Source organism: Geotrypetes seraphini, chromosome 10, assembly GCF_902459505.1.
Source record: "Geotrypetes seraphini chromosome 10, aGeoSer1.1, whole genome shotgun sequence".
Lineage (NCBI taxonomy): Eukaryota > Metazoa > Chordata > Amphibia > Gymnophiona > Dermophiidae > Geotrypetes > Geotrypetes seraphini.
In genome coordinates this window covers 62,878,964-62,895,003 of record NC_047093.1, presented here as the reverse complement: position 1 = coordinate 62,895,003, position 16,040 = coordinate 62,878,964, and the positions used below count along the sequence as shown (strand labels likewise).

The 16,040-nt window shown below is 46.8% G+C and overlaps 1 protein-coding gene across 1 annotated transcript in view; it reads right to left on the bottom strand.

Moving 5' to 3' along the window:
* QSOX2 (quiescin sulfhydryl oxidase 2) overlaps positions 1-14,799 on the bottom strand; it is a 122,601-nt gene extending 107,802 nt beyond the window's left edge. The window contains exons 1-2 of the mRNA XM_033961110.1: positions 14,640-14,799; positions 12,675-13,126 (exon numbers count right to left, since the gene is read on the bottom strand). Coding sequence (XP_033817001.1) covers positions 12,675-12,948 — 274 coding nt within the window. The 5' untranslated portion in view covers positions 12,949-13,126; positions 14,640-14,799. The remainder of the gene's footprint in view (positions 1-12,674; positions 13,127-14,639) is intronic.
* Positions 14,800-16,040: the final 1,241 nt, after the last annotated feature.

Genomic DNA, 16,040 nt, shown 5'->3' with positions numbered 1-16,040 from the left:
GGGGTAAGGGGAGGGAAAGAGACAGAGATGCCAGACTGTAGTGCGGGGTGGGAGAGGGAGATAGAAGGCTGTGTGCGCATGCTGGGGGGGAGGGGGGAGTTCGGATGGATTTATAATTTCTAACTGAAATAAAGTATAATTTTTACCTCATGAGACATGTCTTCTTATAGTGGATGGTGGCTATGTTTGTAAGTTGTAGATGATGACTCCACTACTGGTGCCCCATTCAGAAGCAGAAAGACCCTACAATTAGGCAAACATCTCTACCAGGTGTACTGTTGAGTGCGCTTTTGGGTTGCTGAAGAGCCACTTTCACTGCCTGCATCTCTCTGGAGGATCCTTGCAGTATAGCCCTCAAAAAGTGTTGAACATTGTGCCATGCCACTCCATTGAGTTCAGAGTTCTGGGGCCCACCCAAAATGTGTTGCTGCAGCTGTTTAAAACTGGTAGGGGGGGGCATGGAGCTCCACAGTGGGCAAGGTGAGAGAGATGGGGCTGGCAAACCGATGATGCCCTTGGTCCCTGCTTAGGGCTGGCATGGTAAACATTTATAAAAATCAAGAGGTTTAAAAAATACTGATTACCACAAGCTGAATATTGACCCCAAAATGTTTCAAGGTGCTCTGGGTTTTTACAAAATTTAATTGTTGCCAGCACAATGCATTGATGTTTATGCTATACTATGCTTTGAACTGTTTGGGAAATGAATAGCCTTTCAAGGGCATAGCTGCTGCAAGGGCAGTAAAAATATTTTTTCTGGCTTTTCCATATGATGTGTCTGATAGGAGTTTACCAAATACTGCAAAGCCCAACAAGGAAAGATGATTGAAAAACAAAACGGAAAAAAAAAAATCAATACAGGCTTTCCAAACTAGACAATATTATATATAACTAGTCTTTAAGTCTGTTACATTAACGGGTGCTAGAATAGATGTGTCTGTCTGTCTGTCTGTATTTCTTTATCTCTTTCTCCTTGGCCGCTGTCTGTGTCCTTCTGTCTTCCCCCCCCCCCCTCGAGCAAAGCTGTCTGCCCCCAGCACACACCTCCCCCCCAAAGCAGTCCCCTTTCCCTTTCCCTGTCTCTCCATGGCCCTCTTCTGTCTTCCCCACCAGAGCAAAGCTGTCTGTCCCCAGCACACCTCCCCCCCAAAGCAGCCCCCTTTCCCTCTCCCTATCTCTCCATGGCCCTTTCTGTCTCCCCCAGCACACCCCTCCCCCCCAAAGAAGCCCCCTTTCCCTTTCCCTGTCTCTCCATGGCCCCTTCTGTCTTCCCCCCAGAGTAAAGCTGTCTATCCCCAGCACACCTCCCCCCAAGGCAGCCCCCTTTCCCTCTCCCTGTCTCTCCATAGCCCCTTCTGTCTTCTCCCCAGAACAAAGCTGTCTGTCCCCAGCACACCTCCCCCTCAAAGCAGCCCCCTTTCCCTCTCCCTATGTCTCCATGGCCCCTTTTGTATCCCCCCAGCACACCCCTCTCCCCAAAGCTGCCCCTTTCCCTCTCTCCCTGGCCCCTGGTATTGATCCGCTTCTTACCCTCCCTCCATCCCGGCATCTTCTGGCCTGCTCCTCTTCAAAGCAGCCTGCGATCATGGTGGCCGGCTTTAGCGAACCTCACAGGCCGCTCTCCAACTCGGTAGCACGTTCCCTCTGACGCGATCCCGTGCGTCAGAGGGAACATGCTACTGAGGTTGGAGAGCGGCCTGCGAAGTTCTTTAAAGCCGGCCACCATCGCAGGCTGCTCTGAAGAGGAGGATCAGCGGCGGCAGCGTCGAGTGAAGGCGGGTCAGGCTGCTCTGAAGAGAAGGATCAGCGGCGGCAGCAGCAGCAGCAATTGAGGGCGGGAGGTGTGTTTCCTGCCGAGGACGCGGGCAGGGAGAGATCTTGCCTGCGCTTCCAAATGGTGAGTGAGGGCGAGAGGAGGGGAGTGGCCAGAATGTTCCCTGCCGCCGGGTTCTAAAATGGAACACGGCCACGGATCACACACTACAGCGGCAGGGAACACGAAACCCTAAATGCGCATGCGCGCTTAGGGTTTTATTATATAGGATAATGTGCCACAGCCTTCCTTCAGGAGCTCTGTTTTAGTTCCTCAATGTTTCTTTTCGTTTTTAGCTATATATAAACCGCATCCATCCCTGCATATCCCATCTCCTCTGAGAAAATGGAGGAGAACTTTGGTCCCCGCAGGCACAAACCCAACTTCTCAGAGAGGGATGTACTCTGGCCAGCAGAGCTTTTCTGTATTAATGAGTGGTGCCTCTTCCCCACCCAGGGAATGAGAAATATTTTTGCCATGGACCGACATTGGCTGACATGAGCATGCCTCCCACTTGCAGTTAACAAGTCTGCTTCTTTCAAGAGTTGAGAGGGCTGGGATATTTGAGGAGGGAGAGAAGATGAGTTTTGGTGATCTTTGTTATGTATTTGTGATTTATAAAATAACAAGTTGTACAGAATTTTGTTTCTTTTTATACTTTCAGCATAAAATCATAACTATTCAAGGCATGTGCAGATGGAATCAGACAGTTTGCAAGGACAGGGACAAACTTTGTCCCCTTGTCATTTTCTAAGTGCCACTTTGACTAATATAAAATCATAAAATATATTACATTTTATAATCAAAGAACTTGATTATCAAAATATATTCTAAAAGTAAAACATATCTGGAAAAAAGGGTTAATCAAATTATCTGTGAAATATGAAATTTGCATGACATACAATTTAACTCTATTAGGAGTTGGAGTCAGCACATTTTCAGCGACTGACTCCAGTAACACAAAAATTGCTTCTGACCAACTCCACAGCACTGGTTTGAAGGCCAAACATTATTTAGGTAGATTTGGGGGAGGGGTGGAGAAAGAGCCACTGCTTATACCTGGGTTTTGAGTAGCATGGAATCTTGCTACTTTTTGGGACTCCAAAAGGTACTTGTGATCTCAAGGAGGTTAATTAACCAGAAACAGCATCACGTGACAAAGCTGCTGTCAATTAAACTTCCTTGGTTCCTAATAGACTGCTTTAGGTGAATCAATATGGCAACAAGCTCTACCTACTGGCTGCACATCAGGTAATGGGCCAAGTCTACTTAAAAACGGGCTTGTGTGATCTGGAGTCTTCTGGACCTGTCACTGTTGGAAACCAGATACCGAGCTGGATGATCCCTTGTTCAGATCCAGCAGGGCAACTCTTTATGTTCGTAGGTAATGGAGGATTAAGCAACTTGCCTAAGACCACAAGAAGCCATACTGGAATTTGAAATAGAGAGTTGCGCGGGGACAGAAATCCCACCCGTCCCCGTGAGGAATCCCACCCGTCCCCGTGAGGAATCCCACCCGTCCCCACGAGGAATCCCCTCCGTCCACACCCATCCCCGCGAGGAATCCCCTCCGTCCACACCCGTCCCTATAAACTTCAGAAATAGTTATTTCATTTAATTATGCTACTGAATTAAAGGCTCTGGTAGAAACCCAAATAAGCAAAAAGACTTTATTAATTTGGAAATATTAATTGGGAAGAATACATACTTTGTAAACGGGTTTCTACCAGAGCCTTTAATGTTTATAAATTTTTATCAACACAACTAATATACTACTTTATCCTGAAGCAAAAAAAAAAAAAAAGAAATAGAATTCTTTTCCTACCTTTGTTTCCTGGTTTCTGCTTTCCTCATGTTCTCATTCAATTCCTTCCATCCACTGTCTCTCTTCCTTCTGCATCTTCCATTTGCTCTGTTACTGTGCCTCTCCCTTTCTTCCCCCTTCCAAATTGGTCTGGCACCCATCTTCTTCCCTCCGCTCCCCCCATAGTCTGGCATCTGTCTTCTTCTCCCTACTCTCTCTTCCCCATTTCCTTTCAGCGTCCTTCTCCCCCCCATCTTCCCCATGTCCTGTCAGCGTCCTTCTCCCCCCTCTGTCTTCCCCATGGCCTTTCAGCGTCCTTCTCCCCCCTCCTTCTCTCCCGCCCCGGGTGCAGCACAGCCGGCCAGGTCTCCTTACTTTTGTGGTGCTTCCCCGACCGACCGACCGACAACAGCCCCGGTCCGACAAACCTCCCTGCCCTTAACCGCGAATCTAAATTACCTTCTTACAGCTGCTGTAAGAAGGTAATTTAGATTTGCGGCTACAGGGCAGGGAGGATTGTCAGACTGGGGCTGTTGTCGGTCGGTCGGTCAGGGAAGCGCCACAAAAGGGGACCTGGCTGGCTGTGCTGCATCCGGGGCGGACCGCCCCCTCCCTTGGTAGCCACTCGAACCGTGAGGCTACTCTCCGTCTCCTTACCTGCCCTGCCTGCAGCACAGAGCCGAACGGAAGTCTTCCCGACGTCAGCGCTGACGTCGGGAAGACTTCCATTCGGCTCTGTGCTGCAAGAAGAGCAGGTAGAGAGAAGAAGAGCCGCGCGACTGAGTACATCCAGCCCTGCAGGAACCCCGCGACCCTCGGAGGCGTCCCCACGGGATCCCCGCGACCCTAGGGGGCGTCCCCACGGGATCCCCGCGACCCGAAGGGGGTACCCGCGGGATGCCCGCGGGTCCCGCGGGATTCCCGTTGTCCCCATTCCCATGCAGCTCTCTAATTTGAAACCAGACTTTCCTAGTTCTCAGCCCACTGCTCTAACCTTTAGGCTATTCTTCCACACCATTCTTGGGATATCGGACACAGTGGACAATAAAAATGTTAGGTGAAAGAATAGGGGAGTGCACTAGGTGCTGGTTTAGATATGTAAACCTATATAGACTCTAGTATCTTAAGCAGATGAGGTCAAAAGAGGAGGCTAAATCTCCTACTGAGAGACTTTCATTTACCAAATTTGTTCACCAGATGGGCAAAGAGCTACAAGTCAAGCTAGAAGCTGATTCTGCCTTCAGTGCTGAATACTTTGAGGCCTTAGATTATGATGAGCCTCCTAAAGAACTTTCAGACTTTGGTATAATCAAAGAGACTCTTCAAAAAACTGGGAAACACCCCTAATCATTACAGTGGCTCCCAGAAAATTGGACTCTATATAAAATAATTTCTCCTTCGGGTTTTGACAAACCACAGCTTCAGCACCAGTCCCTAATGGTAGAGTCAACTTTGAAAAAATCTACTCCATCAAAAGTTTATACATCAGTGCCAACAGGATGTGAAAAATGCACTATGGACACTATGCACTAAGGACAAATGCACTATGGATCACTACCTTGGTTAAAGCAATCTCAGCAAGTAGTCATATCCTGTACAGCAAGGAGCTGGGAGATACTTATTACAGAACAATTTGTTTTCACTGCAAGCAGACTGTTTTTATGAACCATATGTTTTAGGAGAGCCTGAGAGTCCTCGTCTCAATGGGCGACTGTAACACGGGGATGGAGGGCCCGCGTTGCCTCCCATGGAGACTAGCGCGCTGCGCGAGTGGGTGGGAGTAGGAGGGACAGGAGGCAGCTTAGCGGTGGGAAATTTTTTCTCACCACGGGGCGGCCTCCTGATAGGTGAGGCGTGGGGCAACGGTCAGGCGAAGCTTCTAAAACCAGGACCTCGGAGGACCCAGCGTCTTCCTGGGTCCTCTAAAACGGCTTTTTCTGTCCACCCTCCCACCCTTTTTTTATGGTTCGGTAAGTTGTTGAGGTTTGTTTGGTTTGCAGTTATCCCGAGCTACTGTATGGTGGGGCTCATCAGGAGATGAGCAGGGGGCCGGCAGGGAGCCGTGCCTAGGTTCTGGTGTCTCTGGTTAGAGGGGCCTGTTGGGACATGCCACCCCCCAGATCCTTGCTGGCATGGTAGGGTCGGGGGCCTACTATTATTGGTAATGGTTTAATGTGTAGCTCGGGAAACTGTTTTGTTATGCGAGTGTATTAAATGAATTGTTTGTTAATAAACAGAGCTGCAGCTATTTATCCACAAGCAGAGTGTGGTTTGGTTATTGGTGAGGGGGGGAGACAGAGGGTAAGCGGGCCAATACATAACCCTCTGTTAATAGCATTCTTGAACAGATGACTTGTTTACACCACAAGTACATTAGCCCAAATGATCCTTATCCTACAATACTTACTATGAATCAAAATATAAAGTTTGCCTACATCTCCAAGCAACTGTAATAAATAAATGCCTAGTAGGATTGGATCATCTATATGTCCAATACCTAGAACGCTTCTAGGCTCAGAATGATTAAGTCAGACAAGTAGTCAGGCACAAAATGAAATGTTTGTGCAGAACAAGGTTGAAATATGTTGAGAGAAAAGATTAAACTTTTTGCAATTTTCTGTTAGCATTTTTTTTTTACTGTATTTTCCGTGTTATGTTCAGAATAGTAAGAAAAATTCTAAATAACCCAGGAACCTAACACATTTGAAGTTAAAATGACCAAGACTCAATACCAACAGATAACCACATTTTAAGGCCTTTTATAATACACTATCTTGCCTAACTGGGTTCATATTATAGTGAATATTGTGATTTAAGTTTACAGTATTGCACCAGATTATTCTGCATTGTTTTATAAGTGGTTTTTACCACATGAATTGTCTCAGGTCTGGCCAACAAAAGCAACTGATAAAAGGAAAAAGAATAATAAATTAAAAGGAGATTATGTATTTTCCCTGGTAAGCTCTTTTCCAGTAGATAGGTGAGACATTCTAGACAAGTAGATTGTGGCCACGTGTCATATGCAGAAGGAATCCGGATTGGATTCCTTCTGCATATGGCACGCAATCGTTGGGACACAATCCACTTGTCTAGATTAGAATGTCTCACCTATTGCACTGGTACAGAGATTCTATTTAACACATAAACTTTTCACTCTTCCCGTTTTGCCCAGTATAGGCAGGACATTTTCCAGGCAAAAATGAACTCTGGTTTGGGAGGAAGATGCATTAGTTCTTAAAAGCTGGCATCAGTTATTTTATTTAAAAAAAAAAAAAAAAAAAAAAGGTATTAATTCTTTTATTTTTGAACTTTCAAGTTCACAGCAACTTTATCCAAAGCATACCAGGAAAAAGAAAAAAAGTTAAAGCCTACACAATTGTTTCCAAGCACAAATTACCTAGTGTTCAAAACAAATTCTTTCCACAAATGTAAGCTATCCTTACAGTTCCAAGTTAAAAAAAAAGATTTAAACTACTTAAACAAACCCTAAGAGCAGAAGTATAAGTAGATTTATGATGCATAGCAAACCTGTTCTTGTTTGTAGTCAGGCTGCATAGGTGCAGACTCCTGCTGAAACATAAGAATAGCTTTACTGGGACAGACCAATGGTCCATCAAGCCCAGTAGTCCGTTCTCATGGTGGCCAATCCAGGTCATTAGTACTTGGCCAAAAGTTTCAAGTTTATTAAAATTTTGATAAAACGTAAATCAAGACTTCTAAGCGTTTTACAATTTGTATTAAAAAGGGGGAGACAATAAACAAATAAATACCCACTGAACAATACTTGACCAACGTAAAACAATGGGAAAATTGGGAGATGAAAAATTATGTCCTACCTGTTAATTTTCTTTCCTTTAGACACAGCAGATGAATCCAGAGACTAGTGGGATAGCACACATCTACCAGCAGGTGGAGAGAGAATTGATTTGCAGGTGTATATCTTGGATGGAGTCCCTCTTGCCAGCCAGTATCGCTTAATGTCCAAGCATCCGAACAACACAGTTTGCAACCTAGCCAACTTCTTTCCCATAAGTAAAATAATCCTGACCCCAACCATGAGACAGCACCTGTGAGAAAAAAATCCATGAACAAGACCTATCGGGTGGGGCTCTGGATTCATCTATTGCGTCTAAAGGAAAGAAAATTAACAGGTAGGACATAATTTTTCATTCCTTAGCGCTGTCAGGAGATGAATCCAGAGACTAGTGGATATAGCAAGCAACCTCAACTCGGGCGGGGTGAACATGTCACCTTTGCAAGCACCGAAGCACCTAAGCTCCGCGCGCTCTGCCACATCCAAGAGGTAATGCCTAGAGAATGTGCTGGAAGACTATCAAGTGGCCGCCCTATAAATCTCTTCCAGGGAAAACCCCCTGGACTCCACCCAAGACGTAGCCATCGCTCTTGTCGAATGAGCATGCAGAGCCACCAGCACCCGCTTACCTGCTAACAAATAAGCAGAAGAAATAGCCTCTCAGACCCACCGAGGCTTTGGAAGCCGCCAAACCCTTTCTAGGGCCCGAAAAGAGCACAAAGGGTTGATCCAAACGTCGAAAGTCATTAGTTATTTGAAGATAGTGGAAGAGCATCCTCCTTACATCGAGCAAATGTAAGGCAGGAAACCTTGACCTCCCAATCCTCTTTCCTGAAGGACGGTAAAAATAGGACCTGATTGATATGAAAAGGAGACACTATTTTTGGAAGGAAGGAAGGAACCGTCCGAATCGAAACTCCAGCCTCCGAAAAACGTAAGAACGGATCCCTGCAGGATAAAGCCTGCAACTCAGAAACCCGCCTGGCCGAAGCCAGGGCCACCAGAAAAATCACCTTTAAGGTAACATCCTTGAGTGTTGCTCGAAAGGCGCCCCTTGCAAACCTTTAAGGACCACCCTCAGACTCCAATCCAGAAAGAGCCTCCGCAAAGGTCACCCCCTTAAGGAGCCTTACCACATTAGGGTGAGACCCTATGGACAAACCAGATACCTTCCCTCTATAACAGGCAATAGCCACTACCTGTACTCGAATGGAATTGCAGGCCAACCCTTTAGCAACCCCTTCTTGCAGGAAGGAAAGAATCTGAGATAGGGAAGTCTGATAAGGAGGAAACCCCAATTGAATGCACCAAGCTTCAAACACCTGTCAGATCCTAGCATAAGTCATAGAGGTAGATCTCTTCTTTGCCTGCAGTAGAGTAGAGATAACCTGCTCGGAATAACCCCTCCGCAGCAGCTTCGACTGTTCAATAGCCAGGCCGTAAGACCACAGTGGAAGGGAGCATCCCTCTGAACCTACTCTTGTGGGATGCAGCCAGGTGTGCCCCACCACCAAGGCGGAGTGACCGGTGACCACCTCCCTCGAGGAGTTATACCTGAGGGCTGCTGAGAATCCTGAAATAGCCACACCGCTGCGCCGCAACCACAAGCTGGATGAAGCTATACTCGCCCTTTCACCATCCGGAGAGAAAACCCCCCTCCACAGACACCATGGGGCCCTGGGAGGACCGAGGGCCTATCCCACTTCCCAAGCTGGCTCCCTGAGCCTGTTGGGGAGCCGGGGAACTTACCACAAGGGAATGCAAGGACATACCACCTGGAGTCCTCATCTCCTGGGGGAACCAAAGGACTCCCCAGTGGGCCCACAACACCCCAGACGGAAGCCCCAGGCCCTTCCGACTGCAAGGAATCAGAACTCCTGGCCCTAAGGCTCACCATAGGGACACCCAGAAAGAATCTGTGCCTGGAAAAAAGCAATCTCAACTGTGACTTTTGCTCTCCACACAGAAGACTTTCAAGCTCTATGGAAGCTTGGTCCATTCCGCCAGCAATGAGGCCAGACACCCCCTCATTCACTCGGCGGAAGGAGCCAAAACCCCATCATTGTGTAGGGCATGAGGACTGAGGAGGATCCACCCTCAAGGCCGAGGATTTGGCAGGGTGAGGTGGTCACCGCTGCATAACCCTGGACCTGGCACTATAAGCTGCCGAATAGGAGGCCCTATATGCCAATTTCCCCGAGCCATACCTCCTGGTATCCCGAAAACGCGGCCTAAATGAGGGAAACCTAGGTGCCCCTCTGGACCTATCCTCTGGCAACCTTTGAGACTTACAGTCTCCAAAATCCTTCACCAATTTTTCCAAATCCTCTACAAACAGCAACCTGCCCCTAAAGGGAAGACGCACCAGGCGCAATTTGAAGGCAGTGTCCGCTGCCCTATGCCGCAGCCATAGGTGCTGCCTAGAAACTACTGCCAGAGTCATCTGCTTAGCTGAAGTTCTAATTATATCGTATAAGGCAGGGTAGGGAACTCTGGTCCTCGAGAGCCGTATTCCAGTCGAGTTTTCAGGATTTCCCCAATGAATATGCATTGAAAGCAGTGCATGCAAATAGATCTCATGCATATTCATTGGGGAAAACCCGACTGGAATACAGCTCTCGAGGACCGAAGTTACCTACCCCTGGTATAAGGCATAAGATATGTCAGCTCGGACAGTCTAGGGGCAGAGCCCCACCGGCCTCCACCACCCCATCAGTAAATAACTGGATCCACTGAAGACAGGCTCGTGCTGCATAAGAACTGCAGATCGCCGCCTCCAGAGTCAGGGCTGCCACATCAAATGAAGACCATCTTCCTATCCTGAGGGTCTTTCAGCGTATTACCTCCTTTAATTGGCAGAGTAGTCTTCCTAGAGACTGCCACTACAAAGGCGTCCACCTTAGGAAGTTTAAACTTATCCTGCTCCTCAAAAGCCACAGGAAACAATGAACGCATAGCATGTGCCACCTTGAGCCCAGACTCAGGCATAGACCATTGCTCAGAAATCAACTTCGGCATGGCCTCATGCACAGGAAAAGTTTTAGGTGGTCGCCTAGTGCCCGCCATAAGGGGATTGGTCAAGCCCCCCCCCCCCCTGTATCCGGCAGGGAAATGTGCAGACATTCCATATCTTTAGAAATGTAGGCCACCAGCTCCTCACTATGGAACAGGGGCAGTGCTGAGGGACCATCCCCTTCTACATCCATGTCCTGCACCTCGGCCTCGGCCTCCCCCCCCCCCCCCGGAACCGAACAGAGGTAGAGGGCTCTCCGGGTATGCCAAATCCTCAGCCTCAGGCACCCTATACCTCTTGGCCCTTTTAAGACCAAACTGAGGCTGAAATGCCGCCCCCTGGGCTAGGCCACCTTTACAGAACCCCCTCCCTCCGTCCAGGCTTGCCTTCTGCTGCGAAAACACTTTGTGCAGCAGAAGCAAAAAGTCCGGCAAGAGGCTACTGAAGGCCACAAGCCCTTCCGGTGCCACCGCCGCTCCCAGCGGTAGCACGTCTCCTACCGCCACAGCTGAGGTGCTCGGTAGCACCTCCAAAGCCGCAGCAAAATCCGGTTCTGCCTTCTTCTCCCCAATCGCGTCTCTGGCGCAGGGAGGAGGCACATCTTCCAATGCCAAAACAGCTGCTGGAGCATCTCTCGTGCAGCCAGACGAGTATAGCCCCAAAATAGAGTGGCACTTCCCGCACTGTGAACAATGCTTCACAGCCTCTGCTGCCATGTGTTCCCCCTCCCAGTAAAGAAAATTACAGGGGTACTCATGTACTCCTGTCCCGAAAGGCCCACTCCAGCACAAAGCCCCAACGCTGTGCCGGCAAACCTGGTCCAAGCCAAACGGCAGGGTTTTTGTTTTGTTTTTAAATGGGAAAGAAGCCCTCCAGACCAGGAAACTTTCTTCATGGGCGGTGAGGGTGGGGAAGGGACCTGGGAGGGCCCAAGTATTGCCCCCAAAGTCAGAACTGAAACCTGCCGACACTCCTAAACTCAACTGGAGCCGAAGCAGCAGGAGCAACAGCCTTCCACACCACAATCTCAGAGATCCAGGAACTATCGGAACAGCAACCATCCAACCTGCTGTAGATAGAGAATACTGGCTGGCAAGAGGAACTCCATCCAAGCTATACAGCTGCGAATAAGTTCTCTATCGCCACCTGCTGGTAGATGTGTGCTATCCCACTAGCCTCCGGATTCGTCTGCTGAGGGCTCCAAGGAACTACAAATTAAGAGTAAAAGGGAAACCACAATAGGGAAACTAGGGAATAGGGATTACTGAACCACTCTGGCTGTAACCAAGTCTGTTTAACAGTCAAATGCATCTTGGAAAAGGTAACTTTAGAATTCCCTTAAATGTATCTAAATTTTTTTCTGCCCGGATATAAAGAGATAAAGAAATTCCATATCGTAGGTGCCGTAATTGCGAATGAGGAGGCCCGACATGTGCTAATAATTTTCAAAGATGGTGTATGACGAAGAGGATCTTAGGAGTCTTATAAGTTCATGTGGGATAAGAAGTTTGTGGATAAAGGCCGGTTCTTTAATGTTTTGAGTAGCAATATTCCATGCTACCAAACCAGGGCAAGCAATTCTCTGTATGTCATTTATAAAAGTGTTAATATATGAAAGCTTAACATCAGTCAATAGCTTTAGAAAACCTTTTCTAGAGTCAACCAACTTTGACGACTAGTAATAACGTTAAAAACCCCAGACAATGCATTTTTAAACCATTTGCAGTTTCCCCACTCTGTGCATTGAGAGCTCAATGCACAGAGTGGGGAAACTGCAAATGGTTTAAAAATGCATTGTCTGGGGTTTTTAACGTTAGCAATACTGTAATTATTTTAAAACATGTTGGAAAAAAATAAAATTAAGGTAACCCAAACAGAGTTAAGGAATCTAGCCTATTTTATTTAAAAACACTTATTTCCAAACAATCTATGCAAATTAAACTCTGATCCAGACAAACTGTACTAAATAAAAGGTAAAACGATTAAGGACTTCAGGCACAAGAGTTAAAAATTCTAGCTCAATAACTATGTAAATAGTTAAACAATTCCAACATGCCATCATTGATCTGCTGACCATGTTATCCCACTGAAGTTTGAGGATGTCAAGCCCTGAAACATAATACTGTACTTCATATACCCACAGTACTGCACTATGGCTTCGGCGATGCTAAAAACGCAACCATGGGAATGGTACATCCACTCTACTAGTGCACAGTAAGCCCGGGCTCACCTCTCACGTCACTGGCCAGGGCCTTCCAAGTGGGCGCGTAGTTGATGCAGTGTCCGCACCAGGAGGAGTAAAACTCCAGCAGCCAGGCGGTGGACGAGTTAAAGAGAGCCCGTCTGATATTGCCGCTGTCCAGGACAGTAAGCGGGTCCTCGGCGCCGTACAGCTTCCCGGCCTCAACCCGGGCCAAGGCGAGACAAAGAAGAACCGGGCTCAGATACCACGCAACTTGCAAAGAGCTGCTGTAACTCGCACTCCTCCCGGCACCAGCCGCCATGGCTGTTACTATGGCAGTGAAGAGGCAGCGATGACCTTTCACCTGTCGTGACGTCACGGCGCTGCGGGCGGGACTCCAGATTTGACCTGCCTCTTTGTGCCTAGTTGAGCTGGAGGCGATGCTTTTAAACTTCTGCTCCTTCCACGTCAGGGGTGCCCGTTTCGGGGATTTAAGAGAGCTAGTACATAGAGAATGACATGGGATAAAAATTTGTTCGCATCTCCGCCCCATCCCCACGAGCTCGGACCCCGTCTTCGCAAACCCTCTTATCCCATCCGCACAAGCCTCCAATAGTTTTATACTGAACTTATTTTATTTAAAAAAACAAACAAACAATATTCTGTACAATTGTCATTTTATAAATCAGAATTCTGGCTGCCAACTAGAGGAAAAGATCTTCAGCTGGAAGGGCTTTGTTTGTAAACGTTTATCAACCCAGCTACAATACTACTAAAAAGAAAATAAAGAAATAGAATTTTTTTTTCTACTTTTGTAGTCTGGTTTCTGCTTTCCTCATCTTCTCGTTGTCTTCCTTCCATCTATTGTCTGCCTCTTCCATATGGCATCTGCGCTATTTCTATGCCTCTACCAGAAACTGTCTGCCTCTCCCTTCCATTCCCCCCTCCCTCCATTGGTCTGGCACCCATCTTCTTCTCTCCATACCACTCCCCTGCCCCCCCCCAAAAAATGGTCTGGCATCTCTATCTTCTTCGCTTCTATTTCTCACTCCCTCCCCTAGGTGATTTTAGCATCTCTCTCCTTTCCTTCCTTCATATCTGGTATCTGTCTCCTCCCCCTCCCCAAATGCTCTGGTATCTTTCTCTCCTATCCCTTTCCCTTCCTTTCTTTTTCTGCTCTTCCTTCTCAAGTTGTTTTCTACCTCTTGTCCACTTACTTTCCAGTCCTCAATTTCCCTTTCATTGTGTCTTCCTACAGCTTGCCACCTCTTTCCCTCACCCCTTCCAGTATCTCACTAACTCTATCCTCATCCCCCAATCCACCATGTACCCTTTTTCTTTATCCCCTCCTTTCATCCAGTATGTGCTCTCACTCTCTCCTCTCCATTTCCTTCCAAAGTCTGCTCACCTCTCTCTCTCTTCTCTCCCATTCAGCGTCTGCTCCCTTTTCTCTCCTCCCCACTTCTTTCTAGCATATGCTACCCCTCTCTCCACTTTTAGTGTCTGATCCCCTCTCTCTCCTCTCCACTTCTCTTCAGCGTCTGTTCCCATCTTCCCTCCTCCCTCTCTCTCCCCTCATCAGGCCATCTCCCTCCCTTCCCCTCACCTTCGCTGATGCTTTTCAGAGTTTTCTATTTTTGAGATGTCCGGACACAGCAACCGTTCCCACAAGTTCTGCGTGACTGCCCTGAAATTTCTCCTGTGTCTCACCTTCCTGTTTCCACCTGGGTGGCTTACATCAGAGAAGAAGCTTTGGGTGAGTCACGTGGAACTTGTGAAAACGGTTGCCGCATCAGTACACCTCAGACAGAAAAAACTCTGAAAAGTGCCTGCAAAGGTGAGGGGAAGAGATGCCCGAATTGTGGGGCCCCCTGAAGCTGTGAGGCCCAGGGCAGCCGCCTTGTCTACCCTCCCCTAACTCCGGCCATGCCTGTGTCAGCCCCTTCATGGCTCCCAGGGTGGGCCTACCAGCACTCATAGCACACAGTTTCCCTTTTCTCACATTATACTTACCTTCCTCAGATTAGGTTGTAAAACAAACAGAGACTTATCAAGAGACTCCATGGAGAACAAAAGGCCATTTCCCATACAGCCACCTATCAGATAGTAGCAGCTACTATCCCTCCTTACTTCCCTTCCCTGCTCAACAATCAAAGGACTAGAACCCAACACTCCCTGCTACCAAAACAAACCACTTCCTAGGGAGCTATCAGTCAGCTAATAGCACACACCCTCCTCCTTCTTTTCCTTTTACCTCTTTTTCTTGGACACAGCTGTAAAATAAATAAGGATATCCCAACAATAAAATTATTTGATCAGAGAGATTCCAAAGCACAAGCAAGACTACATTCTACTGACCCACCAATCAGCCAAGAACCTCAGCTTCCCCTTATACCCTTTCCTTCATTCTACATTTTAAAAACACCTTATAATGAGAATATTCAAAGCAGGAGCCTTTAATTACAGAGCAGGGTCTTAACCCACTGAGCCAACCAACCCAGAATCAGGTATCTCAAAATAAAAATAATAATTACAATCTGCATATACTATAGAAAAACATGTTTATCCATTCCTGCCCTTAACGAGATAATATTGAAGCCCCTTTCTGATGTCACATACAACTTTCTTTAAATTAGTCCCTTTATTTTCTAACTCCTGTTATGTTATGATAACCAGGGTTTAATTTGTAAGGAAAAAAAGGAAGTGGGACTGTGGAGCTGGGGGAGAGAGCAGGTGAGCGAGATGTAGTAGCAGCAGCAACAGGAAAAGAGGGACTGATTTTGTTCTCCCCAAAGAGCTCAGAACGGGTTACGGGTTGACATACATAATATACAGTTAACAATTTGCCATAGTTATAGTACAAGTTTTTTTTGATACAAGCTTTTATCCTAATTTGACACATACTAGGGATCTAATACCAATATACATAATGCAATTTACAGGTTAAATTTGACATAGTTACAGTGCAAGATTTATCAATATAAGTTTTTATCCTAATGTAACACATATCGATATACATATCAATATTTATTTATTTATTTATTCAATCTTCATAAAATTGAACGGTTTACATTAATTTATTCAGGCACTCAAGTATTTTTTTCCTGTCTGTCCCAGTGGGCTCAGAATCTAACTAATAATGTAGTTGGGGCAAGTCTAACAAAGACAGCAATATAAAGTTTATAAAGTATGGTAAAAATATAATATGCCAAAACATGGTATGGTGAGACATAGCAGGATGAGCATAGTTCAGCAAATCATAGCATGGTAAACATAGTATTACAAAGCATAGCTAACATACGTGATATGACTAGCAAAAATGGTTAGGCAAGCATTCATGACGAAACATAGCAAGGAAGAGATGGAATGGTGGCAGACATGGTATGAGAGATCGTAGCAGGGCCAACATAGTAT